The sequence below is a fragment of the Macaca mulatta genome, chromosome 1 (assembly GCF_049350105.2).
Source record: "Macaca mulatta isolate MMU2019108-1 chromosome 1, T2T-MMU8v2.0, whole genome shotgun sequence".
Classification (NCBI taxonomy): Eukaryota; Metazoa; Chordata; class Mammalia; order Primates; family Cercopithecidae; genus Macaca; species Macaca mulatta.
Genome location: NC_133406.1, coordinates 61,208,543 through 61,233,051, shown reverse-complemented (window position 1 = coordinate 61,233,051; position 24,509 = coordinate 61,208,543). Strand labels below are relative to the sequence as shown.

At 50.1% G+C, this 24,509-nt stretch overlaps 1 protein-coding gene across 2 annotated transcripts; it reads right to left on the bottom strand.

The window, feature by feature from the left end:
* Positions 1-6,347: 6,347 nt before the first annotated feature.
* Positions 6,348-19,461, bottom strand: PRELP (proline and arginine rich end leucine rich repeat protein). 2 transcript variants are annotated; one of them, XM_015118563.3, is made up of 3 exons: positions 19,312-19,444; positions 9,356-10,344; positions 6,348-6,804 (listed from the first exon to the last, which is right to left on the bottom strand). In XM_015118563.3, the coding sequence occupies exons 2-3, from the start codon at positions 10,326-10,328 to the stop codon at positions 6,629-6,631; spliced, it is 1,149 nt and encodes a 382-aa protein (XP_014974049.1). In that variant the 5' UTR covers positions 10,329-10,344; positions 19,312-19,444; the 3' UTR covers positions 6,348-6,628.
* Between the last annotated feature and the right edge of the window lie 5,048 nt (positions 19,462-24,509).

The following is a 24,509-nucleotide window of genomic DNA, read 5'->3' as shown; positions in this document are numbered from 1 at the left end:
TGTCAGCTCCTTCTTTCTTTTCCTCACCCACCCTCCTGATAAGGCCACATCTTTGAGGAACAGGCAGTGCCATCTCCCGCAAGGAAGGGTCCCCATCCCTCATATTCTGAGCCCTCAGAGAAGGCTGGAGTTGGGGGATGTGGAGAGATAGAGCTTGTCTTTCCAGCTTCTTTCTCCAGCCAGAGAGTGATGAGGCTTCACTTCATAACCAGAATCCAAAGATAAAACGAGGTGGAACTGAGGCACTTCACCCCCACCTAGAGTGCCAGCACAGAGACCATAATTGAACAAAATCACCAGAGGCAGGAGCTGCAGGCCTGGGTGGTTCAAAGAGAAGGTATATGGGGGATGTGATAAGATTTGAATGCCAACTTCAAGTTCACAGATGATGCTCATGAGGATACGGGAAATTCTCTAAATCTGCTAGGAGGAAACCAAATGGAAATTGGGAGGTGGGCCCTAGAAAGGATCATAAACACCAGAAGACATTGTGTAGAGTCCTCGGGGGCCTGGGAAGTATCCTCTCCCCAACCCTCAGAGAGGTACAGTCGTCCCTCAGTAACCATGGGGGATTGGTTCTGCACATCCTGTGGATACCAAATCCACAAATGCTGAGGTCTTTTATATAAAATGGTGAATCTGCATATAACCTACACACATCCTCGTGTGTACTTTAAATCATCTCTAGATTACCTATAGCACCAAACACAAGGCTTACACCTCACTCCATTCACATGGCTTCCACACAGTACTGGCACACAGTAAATTCAAGTTTTCCTTTTCGGAACGTTGTGAATTTTTTTTTCTGAATATTTTCAATCTGCAGTAGGTTGAATCCATGGATGTGGAACCCACAGATACAGAAGGCCAATGGCATTTATCTGGAAGCACTCCCCTTTCCTTGGTGCCTCTAGCAGGCTGCCAAGCAAGTCCTTGCTGAAGGCAGCTGTGGGGTGGTTAAAGAGTCTTCCTCCAGCTTCTGCCAGCCTGTGCCCCGGCGTCCACCCAGGTTTCTCAGTGACTCTCTTGTTCCCTACTCCTTCCCACCATCCAGATACTGAATTCCAGCTGTGAGCCCCCGTAAAGATCTAGTCCAAATCCTTGTGGTATAGATGAGGAAAGTGAGGCCCAAAGAGGTGACATGACTTGCCCTAGGTCACACTGAGCCAGGACCAATGCCTAGATTTTTTGACTGTGGGGTTAGAGAGTTTTCTTTAGTTCATATGACCCTCCCTATTTCCACCTTCTTCCCCAGGAATCCTGAGTCCATATGTTTCCAGGCCCTCAGAGCAGATGGCTTGGCACAACTCATCTCTGCCCTGGCACACGAGGTGAAGAGGCAGATCTAATAGCCTGGCCCATGAGGGCAGCATTTGGCTTGCTGTGTTCCTGGGCACCAGCTGGTGTGAGAGGGGGCTTCCCTCGGCCCAAGAGCCTGGTCACCAGAGAAGAGCATGTTCCTGTACCCCTGGCAGCCCCCCACCTGGGGAGAGACACCATCAGAGGCTCTGCTGGGTGGAGGGAAAGATAGTCCTGGATCCTGGAGGGCACCCAGGAGGCAGATGGCACATTTGGCGGGCTGTATGCCTCCCTCTTCTCTCCAAAGCCTGGGCTTTGCAGCCAGAGGCCCTCCGCCCCCACAGCCAGCCTAGGCGATTTCCCCCCTCCCACCCCACACATTTATTCCTGGGAGAAATGCAAATGCGAGTGTTCATTCACTCTCCCTGCCGCCTGGTCCCACCCTCCCTCCCTGCTTTCCCAGTGACACACACGGTCCTGCCATCCCTGCTTGGTTGCCCCACCCCCACCATCGTTCCTTCCCAATACATACACACCTGCTCCCCCCACTCCCGGCAGGAGCCACATCCAGACACAGGCTCGCATCCTAGACCCTCTCCCAACTTCTCCTCTTGCTTTCCCAAGTTTGCAGGTCACACGCTCTTGTTCTCATGAATATAAGGGGCTGTCCATGGATGTATACATGCGACCTGGGGGGGAAATGGCTAACCCTGCAGACTGTTGTTCCAGGCAGCCCAGCTCCCTGAGAGCCTGGCAAAAGAAGCAGGAGGTGGGGGAGGCGTCCTAATCCTAATCTCTCATTAGGAGAGGCACACGGCGTATTGATGAATCAGAGGTGGCAGGTGGTATGGACAGAAGTCTGGCCAGCCAACCCTGTTGTTGCCCTTTTCATGGACAGGGAGAGAGAGGCAGGGAAGTTCAGGAACCCTCCCGTGTTTTGGAGGACGGGGGTATATCCCCTGCTGAGGGCTTGTAGCCACATAACGCCATGACCGGAACATGACCCTCTCTTCTTTTTCAGACACACAAGCCCCACAGGGTAGACTCCACACCTTCCTACCTTTGTACTCATGTTGTTTCCCATCCAGGTGGCATCTTTTTTTCTTTTGTCCCCCTGGCAAAACCTGATTTATCCCTTAAGAGCCAGCTCACATGGTAGGAGCCTGTCTGGTTTTCCTCAGGTAGAGGGAAAAGCCCTCTCCTCTCTGCTGTTCATACACAGCATTATTACAAACACTTAGGACAGAGCTATCTATTCACGGATTTCTTTCCCTTTACCAAGGTAGAGTTTCTCAGGGGTGTGCTGCTGTGTATATTACCCATCCTTGAATGCTTAGCTGGGGACCTGGCATGTGACCGATGTCCACCGAACATCCGTGAAGTGAACCGAAGTAGATGTTTAGTAGCCAGGCAGGAGCAGTGAGGGCGTCACCTGGCAGTTCTCTTCTAAAGAAGATGGTGTAGGCTGGGAGGGTCAGGAACCCCACTTTTGCACCAACCTTCCCTTGGAAGAGAGGACACCCTGTTCTAACCCTTCTGTGGACTTCCGCATGGCATGTAGACCATTCCAGATGACTTGGCTCTATGTTCTCTCCCCTCGAGACAGCTCTTTTACTGTTTTGTATGCACACCACATCTCCCCAGTTAGTCCGTAAGCTTCACTTGGGCAGGGAAGACGACCGTTTTGTGTCTTTCTGTGTCTGCCTCGGTACAGAGCTCCTGGGAGATCCTCAACAATTTAGTATGTGTGGGTTGATAGGACCTGAGGCTTTGGGTTTCGAATGCAGTTGTTAGATTTCTGGTCTGACTTTAGGAATATATATATAGATATTTGGTCTGTGTCTGGGCAGTCTTGTGGAATTGAGGATTAATTTTTCATGAGGGTTGTGAGTTTGGGAGAAATTCTTCAAGAAAAGGCTTTGGGGCTCAGCACAGTGGCTCACACCTGTAATCCCAGCACTTTGGGGAGGCCAAGGTGGGAGGATCACTTGAGGCCAGGAGTTTCAGACCAGCCTGCGCAACATAATGAGACCCTGCCTCTATTAAAAAATATGAAGTAAAGAAGAAAGAAAAGGCTTTAGGATAGCTTTCATAGGAATTTCTTAAGAATATGATCTTTTCTCCACTTATCTTGTTAGAGCAAGTAAGAGGCTTTGGGGCTTGGCATGGTGGCTCAACGGTAGGGGGTGGGTGGCAAGATGACTTTATTTATATTTTTATTTATTTATTTTGAGATGGAGTCTCCTTTTGTCTCCTAGGCTGGAGTGCAGTGGTACAATCGCGGCTTACTGCAACTTCTGCCTCCTGGGTTCAAGCAATTCTCCTGCCTCAGCCTCCCAAGTAGCTGGGACTACAGGCATGCGCCACCACACCCGGCCAATTTTTGTATTTTGAGAAGAGAAGGGGTTTCACCATGTTGGCCAGCCTGGTCTTGAACTCCTGACCTCAGGCAATCTGCCCACTTTGGCCTCCCAAAGTGCTGGGATTACAGGCATGAGCCACCGTGCCCAGCCGGCAAGATGACTTTAAAGTGTTATTCTTTTTCACACCGTCGAGTTCAAGCAGGGTGTTTTTCATATTACTTTATTTCCTCTACTGTGAAGCGTGTTGAAATGTGGAAGTTATTTCACAAAGTTAACACGGTCTTCAAGAGAGAAGAGATATACGTGCAGAATACACATGTACACCTACATACACACCTGTATATGTCGATGACAACAGCATGGAGGGAATGAACTTGTGCATGGAGAAGGGGGCTTTTTTAAACTCAAAAGAAACCAGCCCATTGTGTGTGTGTTTGGGGGAGGGGAGCCTGTAAAGCCAATTTACCTTGAATCCCCTTTGGCTTACAGCTGCAGAGAGCAATGGAAAGCAGACATATTCTAGATTGGGCAGTGGGATGACGGTGATTGCGTTGCTGCTAAATGAGTCTGGGTTTGCAGGATCAAGGGAATGACCTCTCCCCTGAGGGCCTCATCAAAGGGGCTGAGGTTGCAAGCTGTGGATAAGATGCAGAAGGGGCTCTTATCCAGGCCGAAGCACCAAGTTGCTTTCGGCCATAACGCACCATAAGGCATCGACTTTAAGCTGGAGAAACCAGCTGCAGCTAGAAAAGAATGCGGCTATTGTAGTGGAGCACGGGGGAAGGAGGCTATGATGAAATGGGCCCTATTTTCCATAATTAGCAAAAGAGAAAGGTGAGAAGGAGCATAATGGGAATTTCTTGAAGTCAGGGACCCAGCTTAATCCAATTTCTTAAAAACCTCTGGAACATTTTTCATCCTAACTTGGGGGTGGGCACTGTGTCTTACTCATTTCTAGAACATCCATCCCCTGTGCCTCCCACCAACATACACACGTAGGGGGCTGAGAAGGGGCAGCATCCCTTGGAGGAAGTTGGGGGGAAGGTGAAGTCGAGGTAGCCCTGTCTGGACCGGGTTCCACTTGGAGACCTGCCAAGCCGCTCACCTGGGCCAGGCATGGAGGGTGGGGAAGCCTCTAGGGGACGGACAGTCCATACAGAAAATAAATTACTCAAGGGAAGGGACAAATACTTAGGACTTGTCCTGCATTCGAGTATGACTTAAGGTGTGGAGCCCCAGACTCGGAACATGAGCGCCGGAGGGACCTCAGAGGAGCATCTTTGGTTTTTTTTTTTTTTCCTTTTTTGAGACGGAGTCTCACTCTGTCGCCCAAGCTGGAGTGCAGTGGCACAATCCCGGCTCACTGCAACCTCCGCCCCCCGGACTCAAGCGATTCTTCCGCCTCAGCCTCCCAGTAGCTGGGATTACAGGTACGCGCCACTACACCTGGCTAATTTTTTTTTGTATTTTAGTAGAGACGGGCGGGGGGTGGGGGGGGGTGTTCACCATGTTGCCCAGGGTGGTTTCGAACTCCTGAGCTCAGGCAATAATCCGCCCGCCTCGGCCTCCCAAAGTGCTGGGATTACAGGCGTGAGCCACCGCGTCAGGCCAGGAGCATCTTATCCACCTCCTCGGTTTACAGATGAGGGAGCTGAGAAGGAACCCGTAAAGGGCATACAACAAACGGGAACCGACTGTGTCCTCACCTGGGCTCACTCACGATGGGAATGAGCCCAGCCTGGGGACGTTTGTGCCCGTTAGACCTTAGAGGAGAGCGACACCATGCATATGGCCCATGGTTATTCCATGTTGGCACCCCACGGGCCTCCTCCACCGAGGAAAATCACCCCAGGAAGAGGGCCAGGCGGAAGACTGGGGCCAGCTGTTACCCCCACCAGCCACTAGGTGGCACCCACGCGTCTGTCTCCGGGGAGGAGGCGCATTTTCAAACGTGGAGGGGCTTCTGGGAGCTGTCCAGGTGCTCCGCCCCTTCCTCCCTGTTTCTCAGGAACCGCCTCCCGGGGGTGGAAAAGGCTGGGCCGCGCACACTGATGGAGAACAGATGGCGGGGGCGGGGCTGCTGCCTCTTCCCTCCCCCGCCCCCACACAAACACTGAACGCTGCTCCCTAAACCCGAGGTTGGGCAAGGGGGCCGCAGGACCCATCGACGCCACGCGGGTCCATCCGGGCTTGAACCCCTCCCCTCTCCCATGGCTGCTTCCTAGTTCCTTGGGCCATTCTTCTCCTTGGCTGTTCCCCCTGAGGCCCAGCCAGGAGAGCGTGTGCTATGTTCACTCTGGAACAGGAGGGGCCCCCCTGCGCATCCTGTGACCGGCTGGCCAGATGCAGGCCCCTGCGGGAGCCCTGACCCTGCACCCCACCTCTGTCATTCCCTCGCTCCTCCTTCCCGGAGACCCGGGCCAGCAGGGCCGGGGCGATGTCTGGTGCCAGGGAACCGCGCGGCGGAGCAGCAGCTTTGCCAGAAGGGATCCTTGGCCCAGGAGAACTGGGTTTCTCGGCCTCTTTGAGCCAGAGCTGCCCAAGATGGAGGAGTCTCCAGGGGAACTTTCTGAACCTTACCTCCCGGCTGCTTGCTCGGCCAGAACTAAGATCAGATGTCAGTCCACGGCCCAGATGTACCCAGGAGTGGCGGGTGGGGGAGGAGAGAGAAGGGGACACCAAGTCTTTAGACACATCTGTGTTTCTGGAACAAAGGGAAACCACAGAAGGCCAGGAGTTTGGGTGTGCACTGGGTGTCTTTCAACTGGGTGGGACCAAACCGAGCCCTTGGAAGTCTCGCTCCTGAGGCTGCAGAAGAATAGATGGTTTTTCCCTGCCTTGAGGGTGGGATAAGGGAGGCAAAGCTGGGAGCAAGAAAGGGAGAGAGAGAAAATGAATGGCGGGCACAGGCGCCTGGGCCCCAGCCTTCAAGTGCGGTCAGAGCAGATCCGGTGGCAGAGTAGGGCCTAGATGACCACGGACTGCAGGAGGCGGAAGCACATCATGAGGTCCAGCGGGATGGGCGGCTTCAGGTAGTTCCCATCCAACCGCAGGTAGCGCAGGTGTGGAACGTTCTCCAGGTCCGAGGAGAAGTCATGGAACGCCACTAGGTTGTTGGGGCAAATCTGGGTTCCGTTGATTTCTACGGAAAAAGAAGACGAGAAATCAGCAGGGAGTGGAGGCTGGCGGCCAAGATGAGGAAGCGGAAGGGGGAGGACACCCGAGAGCAAGGACTGTAGACTTCTCTCTGAAACTGGCTAGCTTTGGGAATGTGTGATCACAGATGAGCTGCCTTGACCTCCAGACTCAGTTTACTCATTTGTAAATTGAATTAAGTTGGAATTGATCAACAACTGTTATTACAAGTTCACTCTAGAGAATTGGAAGTAAATTTTGAACTGGGCCTTCAAGAATAGGTAGGATTACAACAGGTGGAGACCTGGGGGATGGTGTTCTGATAGAGGAATCTTTGAATGAAGTTGTAGAGGCCAAAATTCTGCTTGTGGGCGAATCTGGGAATAGTAATAGTGCAATGTGGTGTACTAAGGAGAGTAAGCTGGGAAGGTAGTTAGGCTTTCAAACAGTCTTTCACTAAGAGGCTTTTGGTCTCTGGTCTGAGGAACGGCAGTGAATGGGACTGTCTTTATGAGAGCAATGTTATTAATAGGATACTTGAACCATGGTATCCTGGAGTGTTAAATCTGGAAGGGTCCTTAGGGATCCCTATGTTCAGGTTTATGCTGTACAAAGATGAATCTGGCTACAGTGTGGAGAAGCTATGGAGTAAGGTGAGATCTGAAGCCAGCAGATGGATGTGAAAATTACTCTGCAGGTTTTCCTTTGAATTGGATGTGAGACATGAGGATGGGCAAAAGATGGTAACTGAAATAGGGATGACAGGAAGAGGAAAGAGGGTCTGGGGAGAGCTCTAGAGCCCCAGGGACATGATGAGCCTACTGATTCTGAAGGGTCTGTGGCCTGAGATTCCATTTCCTCCATCACATCTTGTTAGATGCCGGTGGCACCAGGCATGCCAGCATTTAAATGAACTGTTTTATTCTCCCTAAGCCTTGCCTCACTTATTTATGGAGGAGGAGGAAGAGCAGGCATCATCTTCATTGTAATTGTCTTCCTCTTCCTTTTCCTGCTCTTTCTCCTTCACCATTGGAGTAGCAGAAGGGCCCTGACACAGGGGTTTTCTCTTATGAGCTTGGGGCTGGCTGTTGCCTAGCCACACTGATGCTGAGTTCTTCAATCTGTGAAATGGTAAGAGTGGTGCCTGCCCTGTAATCAGGGGAGAGAATGTTGGCAAAGGCATTTTGCAAGCTGTTTGAGGACAGTACCAGTGGCAGCATTACGGTCATTGTGAAGAACGTAATTGTCACACTGACCTAGGCCCTCACTTAGCCCATTCTGTCTGTGAAAGACACAGGAGACAGGCTGGATGGGGTGGGCCCATGTGGATGAGGTGTGAGTTCTCTCACTTCAACCTTAGAAGGCTGGGATATCTTCTAGCAACCTGTTCTTCCATAATCTGGTAGAGACCTATCAGCCATTTGTTAATCAAGGTATCCTTTCTGTCTGTATTTCGGCCTCATAGCTTCCTGGGGGTAATGTGTTTTATTTTAGTGTACTGTCTCCAGGGTAAAATTAGACAGTCTTCCCCTTTTCCCATTTTTTTTTTTTGTAAGATTAAAAAAAATCCTCCCCTACTTCTTGAAATTATCCCAAATGAGCAAACAGATCTATTCGCCCATTGTTGGTGTCGGTAGAGACACCAACAATCTCCCTCTCATTCTTTGGCTTGGAACCTAAGGATCCCCAAATATCATTCTAAGGGTCCTTCTCTTCTCCCTGAATCCCTCTTTCCTTCTGCTGCTGCATCCCTTGTGTGAATGTAGGCTGATTTTGTTCAAGGACCAGAAAATATTATTTCACTTCTAAAACTTTTTGCTGATGCTCTGCTCAGAGTTGAAATTTTTGATTGAAGCAAAACTGCAACTTCCAACCTCCTCTCCTGGGCTGCAACTGATACTCCAAGTTCAGGACCCTGTAAATGTCAGTCAGGCAAACTCTCCCTTAAGTCCACCTAAACATTGCACCCTTCCGTATAGATTCAGAAAGCACCAGCATACAGACCTTCTTTTCCTGACTGCCACATTTTTACCAGTTGTGTACCCTGAATAAAAACCCAGGCTCAGGGTTGGGAAGAAGCATCCTCCCATAGGGGCAGGTTTCTGCAGAGGGCCGGCCCAGGACATTTCAGGATAGGTATTTAAATGTCTCTGTTCTGTCTTTAGTATAATGTCCAGGAGTATATTCCATGTCTACCCTACCTATAGATCCAGTTGCCAAGGAACTGGGGCTGAGGAAGAATAGAGGAAGAAAACCTATGTCCCTCCAGGTATGGTATTCTGGGCACTTTCTCCGTATTAAACTATTACGTCTTCATATCACCTTCGTGAAAGAAGGTATTATTACCATTCTCACTTTACAGATGAGGAAACTTCCCAGAGAGGTCAAATATCTTTTCAAGGTCGCCCAGATAGCAAGTGGCAAGGCCATAAATTGAAGTCCAGTGCCAAAGTGGATGCTTTTTATACCACCCCACCCTGAGACTCCCTAGAGAGGGTGGAGGCGCTACACAAGCCAACATCCTTGCCTTCGGCCCCGCCCTGGCCCACCCCACTCACTCTCGATGCTGTTGTTGTTGAGGTACAGGTGTTCCAGCCTGTTGTTGATGGCGGGCACACTGCTGATCCTGTTGTGTGACAGGTGGAGCACGAGCAGGTTGGAGATGTTAAAGGAGTTCTTGGGGAGTCCCCTGTCTGTCAGCTTGTTGTAGTTAAGCCGAATGAAGGCAAGATTGGGAAAGCTCTTGAAATATCCATTAGGGATGGTCTCAATCTTGTTGCTGTCCAGGTAGAGCTGGTGAATGGCGGTAGGGACCCTGGGCGGCATCTTTCTCAGGATATTGTGGGCCAGGTTGAGCTGCATGAGGTTCTTGAGGCCCTGGAAAGTGTCGGGCTTGAAGACGCCGTCGCTCAGCCTGTTGTGCTGGAGATCCAGGAGCAGCAGGTTCTCCAGCTTGCTGAAGACGCCAGGCGGGATTCTGGAGATGTGGTTCTGGCTCAGCCTCAACTGCTCCAGGTTCCGGGGCAGGGCCGAGGGGACCTCTTCCAACTGGTTCTTCTCCATATAGAGGAACACCAGGCCAGGCAATTTCTCCAGCACCCTCTGGTCTATCTTGCGGATTCGGTTGTTGTCCAGGTTAATCCATCGCAGGCCTGTGGCATTCTGGAAGGACTCCAGCGGGAGCTCAGTGATGAAGTTGTTCTGGAGATAGAGGTAATGGATGCGGGGCGGGATGACAGGGACCTTTCGCAGGTTGCGGCTATCACAGTAGAGGGCAGATGGGAAATCAGGGGGGCAGTAGCATTCGCGGGGACAGTCAGGGAAGACAGATGGAGGGCCTGGAGGGAGGGGAGGAGGCAGGTCTGTTGGCTCTGCTGGTTCATGAGGCTGAGGAAAGCTGGGTGTGGGCCTGGGCCTGGGCCTGGGTCTGCGCCCGGGCCCAGTCCCGGGTCTTGGTCGTCTTGTTGACTGGCCTTGGGCCACCGAGGCCAAGATGAGAAGTGGGAGGAGCCAGCAGAGGGGTGACCTCATGATCTAGGTGATGCACCTGCAGGGAGAAGACACAGGAGGTCATTAGCCTTGGGCCCTCAGTAACTAGATGTCATGTTTTTGAAGCCAGAATTGGGCAGAACTAGACCTCCAGGGAAGATAGGCAGAGCTTGGGGAGCTGTAGAAGCATCTCCTTGTTTGCCTGTACCCAGCAGGTGAGGGAGTAACAAGGGTTTGAGGCTCTGGATTCTTTGGCCATTGGCTTAGCCACTTGATGTGTTGAGCCTGCTTTGAAGAGGGCAGGGGGCATGCTGGTAGAAAGCACACTGGGGGCCGGGCGCGGTGGCTCACGCCTGTAATCCCAGCACTTTGGGAGGCCGAGGTGGGCAGATCACGAGTTCAGGAGATCGAGACCATCCTGGCTAACATGGTGAAACCCCATCTCTACTAAAAATACAAAAAATTAGCTGGGTGTGGTGGAGGGCTCCTGTAGTCCCAGCTACCCTGGAGGCTGAGGCAGGAGAATGGCGTGAGCACGGAAGGAGGAGCTTGCAATGAGCTGAGATCACGCTGCTGCACTCTAGCCTGGGCGACAGAGTGAGACTCTGTCTCAAAAAAAAAAAGAAAAAAAAAAAAAAAAAGCACATTGGGCCCAGGCTGGGGCTTGGGTGGTGGTATACACACCTGTAATCCCAGCACTTTGGGAGAGAGACCAAGGCAGGTGGATCACTTGAGGTCAGGAGTTCAAGATCAGCCTGACCAACATGGAGAAACCCCATCTCTACTAAATACAAAAAATTAGCAGGGTGTGGTGGTGGACACCTGTAATCCCAGCTACTTGGGAGGCTGAGGCAGGAGAATCTCTTGAACCCGGGAGGAGGTTGCGGTGAGCCGAGATTGCACCAGTGCACTCCAGCCTGGGCAACAAGAGCGAAACTCTGTAAGTAAGACAGACAGAGAGACAGACAGACAGACAGACAGACAGACAGAAAGACAGAAAGAAAGAAAGAAAGAAAGAAAGAAAGAAAGAAAGAAAGAAAGAAAGAAAGAAAGAAAGAAAGAAAGAAAGGAAGGAAAGAAAGAAAGAAAGAAAGAAAGAAAGAAAGAAAGAAAGAAAGAAAGAAAGAAAGAAAGAAAGAGAGAGAGAGAGAAAGAAAGAAAGAGAGAGGAAGAAAGAAAGAAAGAAAGAGAAGGAAGGAAGGAAGGGAAAGAAAGAAAGGAAGGAAGGAAGGAAGGAAGGAAGGAAGGAAGGAAGGAAGGAAGGAAGGAAGGAAGGAAGGAAGGAAGGAGGGAAAGAAAGGAAGGAAGGAAGGAAGGAAGGAAGGAAGGAAACTGGACTTGGAGTCAGGAGTCCTGGGGCTTGTCAGAGAAGATCCTTAACCACTCTGGCCCTCAGTCCTCCCATTCGCAGGCTGAGAAAATCATCAGTGTCTTCATGAGAGGGATGTTAGGATGTATGAACCATAGTCCACAGTTAGGACTATGAACCATAGTCCTGGTTAAATCCAGAAAAGTCCTTAAAGATCCCATAACATAGTGGTTTTCCAACTCTGCCTTCATTTCTGTGGAGCACCCCTGTGGGGAGGAGACTGAGGAGATGGGCCTGGGGTACCCTCAACCCACCCCTGTGTCAACCTCAGCAGCTCTCTTTTTAAAAAACCTATTATATATAATGAGGTTTACCCAAAGCATTCATTTGGTGTGGGAGGGAGGGGGACATGTTTCTTTGCTAAAAATGGCTTGAAATCCACCAATCAACTCAGCCTGTTGTGCTGGAGATCCAGGAGCAGCAGGTTCTCCAGCTTGCTGAAGACGCCAGGCGGGATTCTGGAGATGTGGTTCTGGCTCAGCCTCAACTGCTCCATCCACCAATCAACTCCAGACCCCACCGTTTACAAAACTGAGGACTAGAGGGAAGAAGTGGCTTGCCAAGGCCAGGATGCTATTTAACAGCAGACCCAAGAACCTAGGCCTTGGACAAGAACCAAGGCCTCCTCCCTTCCAGAGGAGAGCTAGTGGGATCTTGGGAAGGGAGGGAAGTGCTGCCAACACCTTTGCATCCACCCTGGCTCACAGATGCTCTGGGCCTCCTCACCCCTCTCCCCACTCCCTGCACTTGGCTCAGAGAACACTCGTCTTTGCCATTGGGAAATATGCCAAGAATGTCTCCCCAGATGTGGAGGCTCCCAGGAAAGTAAACAGGGAAGGGATTGAAAGATGTGGAGAAAACACTTTCCTTTCTTTTGATCAGATATTGCTTCTCCCATATCCTTTGGAGTTGGTGGTATTGAGGTGGGATATCAAGAAGAACCTCCCACTAGCCTCAGTGACATTGAAATATGGAGCTGAAGGATGTTTTGGTGTTGCCCTCCTTCCCATTGGCCCCGATGACCCTCCAGATAAGGCCACGTGGTTTGAGTTGAACTGAAACTGGAGAAATAACAACAGACTCATGGCTGCAGACAGAAATAGGCAGCTCCCACGGGCATCCCCCTGGCCTAGGCTAGGAAGGGTCCCTGGAGGGGATGCCCTATACCTTCCCCTCTCCAAGGCTATCATTCCTATGACACCCCCAGCCAGGATCCCCATTCTCACATTGCTTCAACTGGCCCTCCTTGCCTCTTCCTCAGAATTGGGGTGCCCCTTCCACTGCTTCGAGGTCTGGACATACGGGGGATGCAAGCTTCTCTGAGATAGGGTGGGCTAGAGTATGTCTCCAGCTTGCGTCTGGACCCTGTGATCACTGTGCTGATTCAGACACTCTGCCTCTCCTGCCTTCCCTCTGAACCCATGTCAGCTTAGACTCTTTTCTTGCTTGACCCAGTGCCTGGCTCCTTGCTGGCTTTGATCAAAGGAAGACAACAGAAGCCACTCACAGCTGCTAAATTCTAGGACAGATGCTCAGAAGCTGAATGTGACAAGAAACTGGAAAGAGAAGAGCTTAGCCATGGATGGGTGGAGGGTGTCTCACCGCAGGTTATGCACATGGACACACACACACACACCCTTGACCCCCCAGTCTGCACACTCTCACACACACACCTGTCCAGGTTCCATCACATAAGCAAACTCACTCACTTATCCTCTGTGTGCGTATGTGAGCCCTTATGCAGTACACTGAGTATCGGAAGGAAAAAAGGAAGGCAGGAGGGAAGGAGGGCAGAGACTGTCCTTCAGCCTCTGTTGCTTCTCCACCTCCCTCTAAGGTGGTCTCTTCCAAGGCAGGCCTCTCCATGGGGGTCTGGAAGGCCATTTTCCCTGGCCTCCTATCACAAAGGATCTTGCAGTTAAGTTTTTGGCTTAATCTGTTAAGGATGTAACATTCTCAGAGATACATTGCAAGGATTAAAAAGAGAAGGCATTAATTGCAAAACTTTAAGCTTGAGTCTTGTTGGCTGAACCCCGCTTCACTTGTAATTGGTGAACTATGAATTAACATTGTGTAAGTTCTGTTATTTTCTGGAAAACAGAACAGTCATCTTGCATATAAATTAAGGGGGTGGTTAAAGCATTAGTATTCTAAAACAAACATTTCTAAAAGCCTCAATTTTTGTGACCCTGATTAAAAAAAATTATTTTCTAATCTCCCAGAAGCCTAGAAATGAGCAAGAAATCTTTCATACTATGAGAAACCCTGTCCCAAGGAGGCTCCCAGCACTGGCGGGGGTTTTCCTTTATCCCTTCATTGCCTTTGTCACTGAAAGCATATGCCAGGGACTGGGCACAAATTTGCCCAGGGCTTCCAGCAAAAGCAGTGAGGCATCGTGGCTGTGACCTGTGCTGGGGTGGGGGGGAGCGGGGGGTTTCCTTGGCTCAGTGCCAGGACAGCCCTGGTCTTCATCGTCAGGGGTGAGAGGAACAGGCAGGTCACTCATAGCTCCACCCAGCAGGCTAACCACGCATGCCTTCTCATCCACAGTAAACACAGGCCTTCCTCATCCCCGTGTGCAGCACCAGACCCTTTGGGCACTTATCTTTTCACTAGTCCTCTGACCTGTTTACATTCCAAACCTCTGGGCCTACCCAAGCCGATCCCAGAGCCAATAGGAGGTTCCCCGGGAAACGCTCCCACGAGCAAGTTTTGTGGGGAAGCTGAACCTGCTCCCCTCCCCTTCCCTCAGCCCCAGGGCTGAATCAGAACCATTCCAAGTGCAGGGATGCTTCTCTCTTAAGGAAATAGCGTTCATTTCTAAGGCTTTTCTCATGGGGTGATGCCTCTTCCTGCTGGAGCTTTGCCGTGAGGCAGGATGAGAAGTTGTCACAGCTGACAGCACAGCCATTCTCTCTGGCAGGGCTCCGTGATGTCCTAGGTCTCTAAAACCAGAATCCATGTGACAGACTGAGGGTACCTGGACTCCATGGGTAGTCATAGTCCCTCCTACAAAGCCTCAGAGCCTCACTCTATGCTCCTGCCTTCTAGAAAATTCTGTCCAATCATAAGATTCCTTAGGATGGGTCCATGTGTGTTTTTAAATTTTTCTTATGCTTTCGCAAGTGCACCTCTCCACCCACAGCTTTCTACTGGGCTCTATTCATTGCTCAATCAGTGAAGGTTTGTTGACCACCTACAACAGCCAACTGCATGCAGTTCTGCTCTCCACCATCGGTTCTGGAAAAGCTGCTGTTTAACGGAAGAGAAAAGCTATGCTTTGCCCAACCCAACACTCACTCTCCACGTTTGAGAACGTTTCCTAAGAGAATCTTAATTTCTTTTTTTTCTTTTTTCACTTTAAACAAAAATGAGATGGGGGCTCACTATTTGCCCAGGCTGGTCTTGAACTCCTAAGCTCAAGTGATCCTCCCACCTCGGCCTTTCAAATTGCTGGGATTACAGGTGTGAGCCACTGTGCCCAGCCCCTAAGAGAGTTTTAAATTCTAATTTCAATTCCAATTATTGTGGATCTGGGCTTGACTCCTGGCTCTGACTCTCCAACCCAGGCTTCTCATCTGTGTGAGGATCAAACGAGATCATGCATTTGAAGGCATGTTATAAAGTGCAAAATATCTGCAAGTGGCAGAGGCTTACTTACTTATTTATTTGTTTATAAAGAGCAGATTATCCAGAGAGATGCTTTGATTTTTTTTTTTTTTTGGTGATACAGGGTCTCCCTTTGTTGATCAGGCTAGAGAGTGCAGTAGTGCAATCACAGCTCACTGCAGCCTTAACCTCTCTGGGCTCAGGTGATCCTCCCTTCACAGCGTCCTGAGTAGCTGGGACTACAGGCATGCGCTACCACACCGGGCTAATTTTTGTCTTTTTTGTAGAGATGGGGTTTTACCATGTTGCCCAGGCTGGTCTCAAACCCCTGAGCTCAAGTGATCTGCTCACCTCAGTCTCCCAAAATGCTGGGATTACAGGCGTGACCCACAGCGCCCCATGGACTCCTTGATTTTTAAAGTGAGATAGCCCCCTTCCCTATCTCTCTCATTAATTTACTGTTAAAACCCAGGACTGGTGGGATGTTTCTGCTCAGAGCAGGGATGGGTGGAAGTCCTGATGGATTGGTCAAGACATTAGGAGCAGCTATTTAAGGCTAATTGGCTTTGTATGGAGAGGTTGAGGTTGGGCTGGGAATGAGGTTGGGTTTGTCTCCCAGGGCTAGGCAGGGTTAGCAGCAGGGTTACTCTGCACCCTGAGCTGGCATTCTTTTTACTTGTCAGATCTCCTGTCTAATTGGTCACCCCTAAGCCTCCATGCCTTGACCCAGAGCTACCCTGCGGTAGAGAATGGGGCTGCTTCTGACCCAGCACTGTGCCTGTGAACATTGGAACATCCCTCTCTCTTTTTTGCCTTCTTTCTGTTCTCAACCTAGATGTCGAAAGCCACCCTGCTCTCTTTATCTCTTCCTGTAGTCCAGAAGGGGGTTGAAAGCAGAGAGGATCAAGCAGTCTTTGCCAATTTATGAGCACAGTTAGCAGAGGAGTGAGCCTGAAGCCCCTTCAAGGCCCCCATTAGGGCTGATAGGGTCCTGAGATAACAAAGGAGCCTTATGGGGGCGTGATGACTTCAAGATGCCCCTTTCTAGGAAGGTGAAATGATAGAAGGATGAGCTTGCCTGGGGCAGTGGGAGGAGAGTCTGCTAGGTGCATACTAGTTAGAAGAGAAGATTCTCACCCTTCCACCATACCTAGTGATATGAACCCTGTTCTGGGCCTCAGTTTTCTTATCTGTAAAATGGGAATAACAGAATCTTCCCTATACCTATATTCCTTACCCAGTTGTCAGAAGCAAGTGTGGTTAGCAGCTTTAAAATGCACTACAGATCAAAAAGTGCTAAAAATAAAAATAACACTATTATGGAGAGACCATCTGTCTCCCCAGTGTCTACCACAAGGCAAAGTGTAAACAGAATGAAGATTTTCTGGCCTCAGGCCACTAGTCTAGAAGAGCAAGTTTTCCATTCTGAGTGGTGGGGAAGAAACCAGGGTGAGACGACTTTTCTCTGACAGCCTGCCGCCTACCATATCCTTCTCTGCCCCTGCCACCCACCATATCCTTCTCTGCCCCGCTCCCCACCATATCCTTCTCTGCCCCGCTCCCCCAGCATCTCCAACCCTTGAAGAAAGCCTCGAAGAGTGTGTCTGATGCCTTGAGTGGTTATAGATCTGAGACCCAACCCTGCAGTTCTTCAGATGCTTAGCTGGGTAGGCTTAGGCAGAGCAATTGCTTTTCTCCTCTGTAAAATGGGCATATTAACACATTCTTTTCTGTTTTGAGAGTTAAATGAGTCAATACACGCAAAGTGAGTGTTCTGTGAATGTTAAGGTTTTGTTGATATTATTTCAAAGCAATGGGGTCTCTTTTCCTCCAGCCTGGCTAGAGGGCAGCCCCCATGCACTGCTCAAAGGCAGGGATCCTTGTGGGTGGGATACCAGCTCTTCCACACAGAGCAACTTCCTCCCCTTTGTGGCTTTGTGAGATCACACTTGGGTCTCAGAAACACTAATTGAGGAGACTCTGGAAGCCCCCAGCCACCTAGGGAAAGCTTGTTCTGTCTTTTTTTTTTTTTTTTTTTGTCTTTTTTTTTTGTCTTTTTTTTTTTTTGTCTTTCAAAATGGCTTTATTATTTTGCCTTCCCACCAGCAGTAAATGAGAGTTCCTGTCATTCACTACCTTCTCACCCATGTGTTCTGCAACAGGTGAGGGGACACTGGCCAGAGAAGGTGCAAGTCTGCCTTCCTCAGCAGGCCGTGGAGTTCCACTGTGATTCGTGACTTCTCCCAGCCTTTTGCACCCAGCTTTTTGCCCCTTCCAGCCTTGAAATGCTTCACTCACATGCCTGATAAATGGGGTTGCCCCCTAGGGAGGTGGAGGGGAATGAAGAAAGTGTTCAGCCCACCCTCTGTGAGAGCCCAGACAGGCGGCTGCTGGGCAGGAGGAGCAGGGCCTAGAAGGGTCAGGGGAAGAGCCCAGCACGTGCTCCTGGGGTCCTGGGGCAGGCAGATGAGCAGGTGAGGGGAAACAGAAGCTCTGTGGAGCCATCTTGGGGGAACTTTCTGACCAGAATGTTCCTCTGTGGTATATATGGCTGCTTGTGCTTGCAAGGAGGAGAGAGGGAGACAGCTCTACCCTGTTTACTCCCACTCCCCAAAAAAAGGGATGGCCTATTTGGGACACTCTGGAGCTCCTTTTCCAGGACACAGTCTTTCTGCCCAGCTAACACTGCCAGAGTCTTGAGCTTAAAAATGACAGCAAAGCTCTCTCTCAGGCCCCTGATTCTCAAGCCCTGGTGGACCATCAGAATCTCCTGAAGTATTAAAACACGACTCCTGGGTCTTGATTCAGTAGATCTGTAGTGAGAGCCGACATCTGTATTTTCAGTAAGCCTTCCACACTCCTCCCTCTCCTGCCCTTAGGTGATTGTGAAGATCAGCTGTGTGTGGGACCCTGATCTCCCTCTACCCTGCCTGCCTTGGGACAGCCCCTCTCTATTAATGGAGAGAAATGGGCAGGGGAGCAGGAGAGGGGCCACCCTTCAGTTTTCCCCTCCCCAACTGCTTAAGGAACTGCCGCCTTTTTGTTCTTTTTTCTCCTCTGCCACAGGACCTTTTGCCAACCTGAATGGTTGGAATAATTTCAGAACGGCTTTAAAGAAAAATATTTTTCTGGCTGCCTGCAGGAAAAATAAAAAATAAAAAATGAACTGTCCGCAGAGCTGGGAATTAGGACCTGCAAGGATTGAGAACTGGGTTGCTTTTCTTTCTTTCCAAAAGCCAAGTGGTTTGGACCAGTGAGACAGAAATTCAAAGCTGCTGAGAAGACCCTGTGCAGGTTGGAAAAAGCCACTTTTCTCTCCCTCCTACCCAGTCAAGCCCTAAATAATGAAGAAACCCTTCCAGCTCCCACTCTTGTTTATCTCCTCCCTATTCAGCCCGGACTTGGGATGCAAGATTTTCTTCTGGCTCTGCCATCTCGACGGGAAGACGTACTTTGCCGTTGTTCTCACAGCTGGGGAGGTGTGTGAAAGGGCGAGAGACAAGATGCGGGGAACATGTGTGCCTGTGTGTGTGTGTCCGCTGCTATCTGGTGACGATGTGGTCTAGCTCTGCATGTCAGATGCAGAGGGCAGAGGTGAATGGACAGGATGTCTTCATTTTGTATGGCCATGTGGGCTGGTGGTAGTGAAAGTGCAGCCTCCGTGTGATGTGTGTGACTTCCACAGTGTGTGACAATACACAAAAGGTGCAAAGAAATGGGTTCTGGAGTCCAGTTTCTATGGAAACACCTGATCTGTAGAGACACTTTGTGCAGCGTGGCTCACTGTGCTACAACAAACATCTGTAGCAGGAAAGCTTAACTTTTGCAGCAAGCAAATATAGGGGTATAGAGTGATGAAAAGAAGAGGAAGAGGCTTAGGAAAGAAATTAGGAAGACTAAATTTGAACTCATTTGAGAGGAGAAAGAGGTGGGAGGAAGGAAGGAGTAAGAGGATAGAGACTAGATCAGTAAATGGACAGATCAGGAGGAAACTTACTGGATGAAAGATTCTTCCGAGTCTCCTGCCCATCTCCCGACTGGGCTTACCTGCACACACCTGCCTCTCCTCTCAGCTCTGAGTTTAGTCCTCCTCTTCCACCCCCTCCCTTCGGCGGAGCTGTGGCAGCAGAGAGCCAGCTAGAAGATCTGATCTCCCAGTGGTGTGTGCGTGCTTGTGTTTGCCTCACTTTTCTTCCACCAGATCCTATTGGGGTGGGGAGGTTAGCTTAGGGGGAGGGAGGGGCAGATCTTAGGGAGGGAGGGGAGGAGAGGAGGGAGGAGGGAGGGAGGAGAGGAGAGGAGAGAGGGAGGGAGCTTGGGAAAGGAGGAATGACAATAAAGTCTTTATTTGGCAGCCAAAACTCCCAAAGACTTCATCCACACACCATTCCCACTAACAGACTCATTTTTAATAACATTTCCTTCTGCTGCTGCCACTTCTGAAGAGGGGTTGTTTGACCCATGTTTGGAAAACAAGCCAAATTAACAGAGGGAAAAGGCATGAAAAGCAACCTCTGTGTAAGCCAGGACCGGATGGCTGGGTCCAGCACTAGCCTGTTTAATTCCTCCTGACAATTGCCTTGCCTTCTGGGGCCGTTGCTCCATGGTGTTAAATTCCTAAACCAGTGAGGGGTTTGGGATGCTTCCTCTGAGCAGTGACAGTCTTTCCCTAAGTTATCTTCTCCAGGAGGTTGCAAAGGGAGTGGAGTCTCAAGCTGGCATAGGAGGTAACTTCGGTTTGGCTGCCAGAGCTGTTCTGAGAACCAGAGAGGGAGAAGTCTGGCCTGAGTTGCACAGCAAAGTTAAGGCAGAATTAAGATTTAATGTAAGACCTAAAGTCACTGTTCCTAGCTCATGTGGACAATGCAGTGGCTTCTTTCAGCTTCTCTATATCACACTTAGGTGAGATTTAGGGGCTGTGTGGTCATCACACAAAGTGATGGGAAATCGAAATTTCCCCCGTGCACATCAACACCCCAGAAGACCCATTCAAGTAACACCATTACCTCTAACAATCCTCTAACAATGCCCCTCAGTTAAGAAAGCACAACACACTTGCAGTTCAGTAGATGCCCATCAAAATTTCTTGCCATGGCTGGGCACGGTGACTCATGCCTGTAATTCCAGCACTTTGGGAGGCAGAGGCAGGTAGATCACCTGAGGTCAGGAGTGCGAGACCAACCTGGCCAACATGGTGAAACCCTGTCTCTACTAAAAATACAAAAAATTAGCCAGGTGTGGTGGCAGGTGCCTGTAATCCCAGCTACTAGGGAGGCTGAGGCAGGAGAATTTCCTGAACCCGGGAGGCAGAGCTTGCAGTGAGCCAAGATCGTCCTGCTGCACTCCAGCCTGGGCAACAAGAGTGCGACTCTGTCTCAAAAAAAAAAAAAAAAAAAAAAAAAAAAAATCCTGCCATCCCAGCTGACTACTTAGAAAATGCAATGCAATTTTCTTCTCTATTACTGGTTCCATGGAGAGCTGCAGAGCCCAGTGACAGGGGACTGCCTGCCTGCCCTCCCCAATATGGGGTAGAGGACAGAACATTAAAATTAGGGTCTGCAGCCCTGGGCTCAGCCACTCACAAGCTCTGTGATCTTAGGTGAATCACTTGATCATGAGGACCCTCAGTTTCCTCATTTATAAAATGTGGATAATATTGACCTCACAGGGTTGGGAAGGTTAAATATTGTAAATGTGAGAGCACTTTATAAACTGGGAAGATAGTAGGGTTTAGGAAAGGGATTGTGGTGAATGATAATCAGCCTAAGAAAAGAAGGAAAAATAAAGCCCAGACCTTTCTCCAACCCCCATTCCACCCCAGATCTCATGGCTTCACACCCTGCTGGTGAGGTCTTGCTGGAAGGCAGCACGGCTCCTCTCCAGGTTCACATTAACCGTGGCTCTGCCAGGCTGCTCATGCGCTTCAGTTCTCATGCAGATGGGATATGGCGTCTTCTGCAGGCTGGGAACATCAGACCTCAGATTTGCTTGTTTCCCTTTGTATGGTGGGTGGTAGATGATAGAGTGCACAAAAAGACTGGCCGGGCACGGAGACTCATGTCTATAATCCCAGCACTATGCGAGGCCAAGGCAGGAGGTCAGTTGAGCCCAGGAGTTCAAGACCAGCCTGGGCCACATAGGGGGACCCCGTTTGTACAAATAATTTAAAAATCAGCTGGGTGTGGTAGTGTGCACCTGAAGTCCCAGCTACTTAGGAGACTGAGGTGAGAGGATTACTGGAGGCCAGGAGACCAAGGCTGCAATGAGCTGATTATGCCACTGCCCTCCAGCCTGGGTCACAGAGCGAGATCCTGTCTCAAAAAATGAGGTGAGCAAAGTACAGTGAGGTGCAGGGAGGACGGGTAGAGTGCTGGTGGGGATAGACAGACTACAAGGAGTGTAGACTATATGGGCAGGGGCAGGGGTGTCACCTGTATCCATCTGTATGAGATCCATCCAAATCCCAAGAGTCTATGCCCTTGGGAATGGATGGCCAACTTCCAAGCCCTGACCAAGCCAGTTATCTCCCTTCCCCCCTCTCCTATCTCCCACATCCCACGCTATGCAGAGAGAATTGGAAGGAAGTATAGATATGGCCAGCAGGATATTCAGGAATGTCCAGAATAGAGTTTGCTAATCAGTGGCTTGTGGACTTAATATAGCTTGAGTACCTAATTTGTTTTTGACAGCACATTAATTTTTTAAAAGTTTTGTGGAAATTTTAAAACGTACACATATTTACACAGGATAGTATTAATATCCCCATTACCTAATACCTAGCTTCAACAATTACCAACTCATGGCCAATCTTGTTTCTTCTGTGTTCCCCACTCCCACAAACGCTACTGGTATATTTTGAAGCACTGGTTTTTTTAAAAAATGGATTTGAACACCTTAGGCAGGACAAGCACTTTCCAGTTCAACACAGTCAGCATCCTCGGAGCCAGGGGGCCAGGTTCTTGTCCCGCTGCATGCTGTATGACCTTGAAGATGTCCCTCTCCCTCTCTGACCTCAGTTTACCATTTATAAAACACGAGGTTGTACCAAATGACCTCTCAGTGCTCTTCCAACAATAGTGTGAAGAGAGAGTATAAGGTTTGGGGTTAGGAAACCTGGATTAAGACGTCAACTCTGCTGTTCTCTAGCTACCTGATGAGCAGGCCTCAGCACCTGAGTCTTGGTTTTCTCATCTGTACTTGGAAGTTAACAACCCTGCCGCATCTCCCTCCCAGGGTACACCCAAGATAACACGGGGATCACCGAAAGCAATGGTAGGGGAGTAGTTTGTGATTCACTGGCGTCATGCACCCTGGGACCATGTGAATCCTCTAGGAAGAGCCTCCTTTACTCTCCTAGAGTCTCGGGGACACCAGTGGTGCGTCTTCAACCCAGGGGAGGTATTTATCTCTTGCTGGTGGGGCCAGAGGACAGTCGCAGGCACATGATGTGAATGCTGGGGCTTATGGTGAGAAGTCCAGATACGCACATTGCTGCTGCTACTGCCGTCTGGTCCTGGGAGAGGGCTAGGGGCAGCAGGGTTAGGAGACAGAACGCAGGGAGGGCCAGGCAGCAGAGGGAGGGGACTCTCCAAGATGGTGGGTTTCAGCTGCATTTGCAAAGTCGGGACCTGCCCACACTTCCCACCCAGACTGAAATCCATCTGGGGGGCTTACCATTTCTTTGACCCTCACAGTAATTGCTGCCTTGGTTACAAGCAGTGAGTACTTAAAGCAAGAGAAGAAAGGACACAATTGTGTAATACTCTTTCCATAGAAGTACAGGAGGGAGGTACTCAAGCTTCCCACCTCCCCCATGGTGGTCCTGAGACTCTGCCGGGAAGGAGCAGTGTGGGCCTGAAGAGTTTGGCTCTAACTGCTCAGTGGTCATCAGGACCCACAGAGGCTGGCCCTAGATGGACCCTCACCCTGTACTAGTTGAGGCTCCCAGTCCAGGGTGGCTGGGATCTGGGCAAATGCGTAACAGGAGAGAAGCTGTGTAAGTCCTGTGGCAGCCCGTCCCACCCTCCAGCCTGGGGGGCCTGGGTTGCCTGGGGTGAGTGGGCCCCTGCTGGGCAGAGACAGCATCCTGTTCATCATGGTATAACCCACAGCACCCACCAACGGCTTGGCACACCCTGGGTGCTCAGTAGGGGTCTGTTTCATTGAATTTAAGAGGGTTGAACAAGGAGATTCTGTCACCCTCTTTTTTTTAAAAAAAGGTGATTATTTTTTGAATAGGTAACACATTCTCTTGATTGAAAATCTAAGAGGTATAAGAGCTTGCACAGGGAAAAAGTCTTTTTCCTTGCCTGTCCCCTCATCACGCAGTTTCCCCCAGAAGACAGTGCGCCAGTTTCTTGTGTCTTCACAAATTTATTTAATGCACATGCTAGTAACAAATAAGCAGCTACGCACTTTTTTTTCACTTAGTGGTACGGGTAGATTTTGAAGATGACCATATTGGTACTTTTGGTGATTGTTTCTCTGCCCCCAACCCCCAATATTTATTTATTTGAGCAGTCTCTCTTGGTGAACATTTGGGCTCCTTTAATTACTTAATTAATTAATTAATTTTTATTTTTTTTGAGACGGAGTCTCGCTCTGTCGCCCAGGCAGGAGTACAGTGGCACGATCTCCACTCACTGCAAGCTCCGCCTCCCAGGTTCACGCCATTCTCCTGCCTCAGCCTCCCGTGTAGCTGGGACTACAGGCGCCCGCCACCGCGCCCGGCTAATTTTTGTATTTTTAGTAGAGATGGGGTTTCACCATGTTAGCCAGGATGGTCTCGATCTCCTGACCTCCTGATCCGCCCGTCTCGGCCTCCCAAAGTGCTGGGATCACAGGTGCGAGCCACCGCACCCGGCCTTATTTTTTGTTGAGACAGAGTCTCCCTCTTGTCGCCAAGCTGGAGTACAATGGTGCAATCTCTGCTCACTGCAATCTCCGCCTCCCAGTTTCAAGTGATTCTCCTGACTCAGCCTCTCAAGTAGCTGGGATTACAGGCATCCACCACCAAACCTGGCTAATTTTTGTATTTTTAGTAGAGATGGGGTTTCGCCATGTTGGCCAGGCTGGTCTTGGTCTCGAACTCTTGACCTCAGGTGATCTTCCCGCCTTGGCCTCCCAAAGTGCTAGGATTATAGGCATGAGCCACCTCGCCCGGCCTGGGCTCCTCTTTTTTTTTTTTTTTTTTTTTGAGATGGAGTCTTGCTCTGTTGCCCAGGCTGGAGTACAGTAGCACAGTC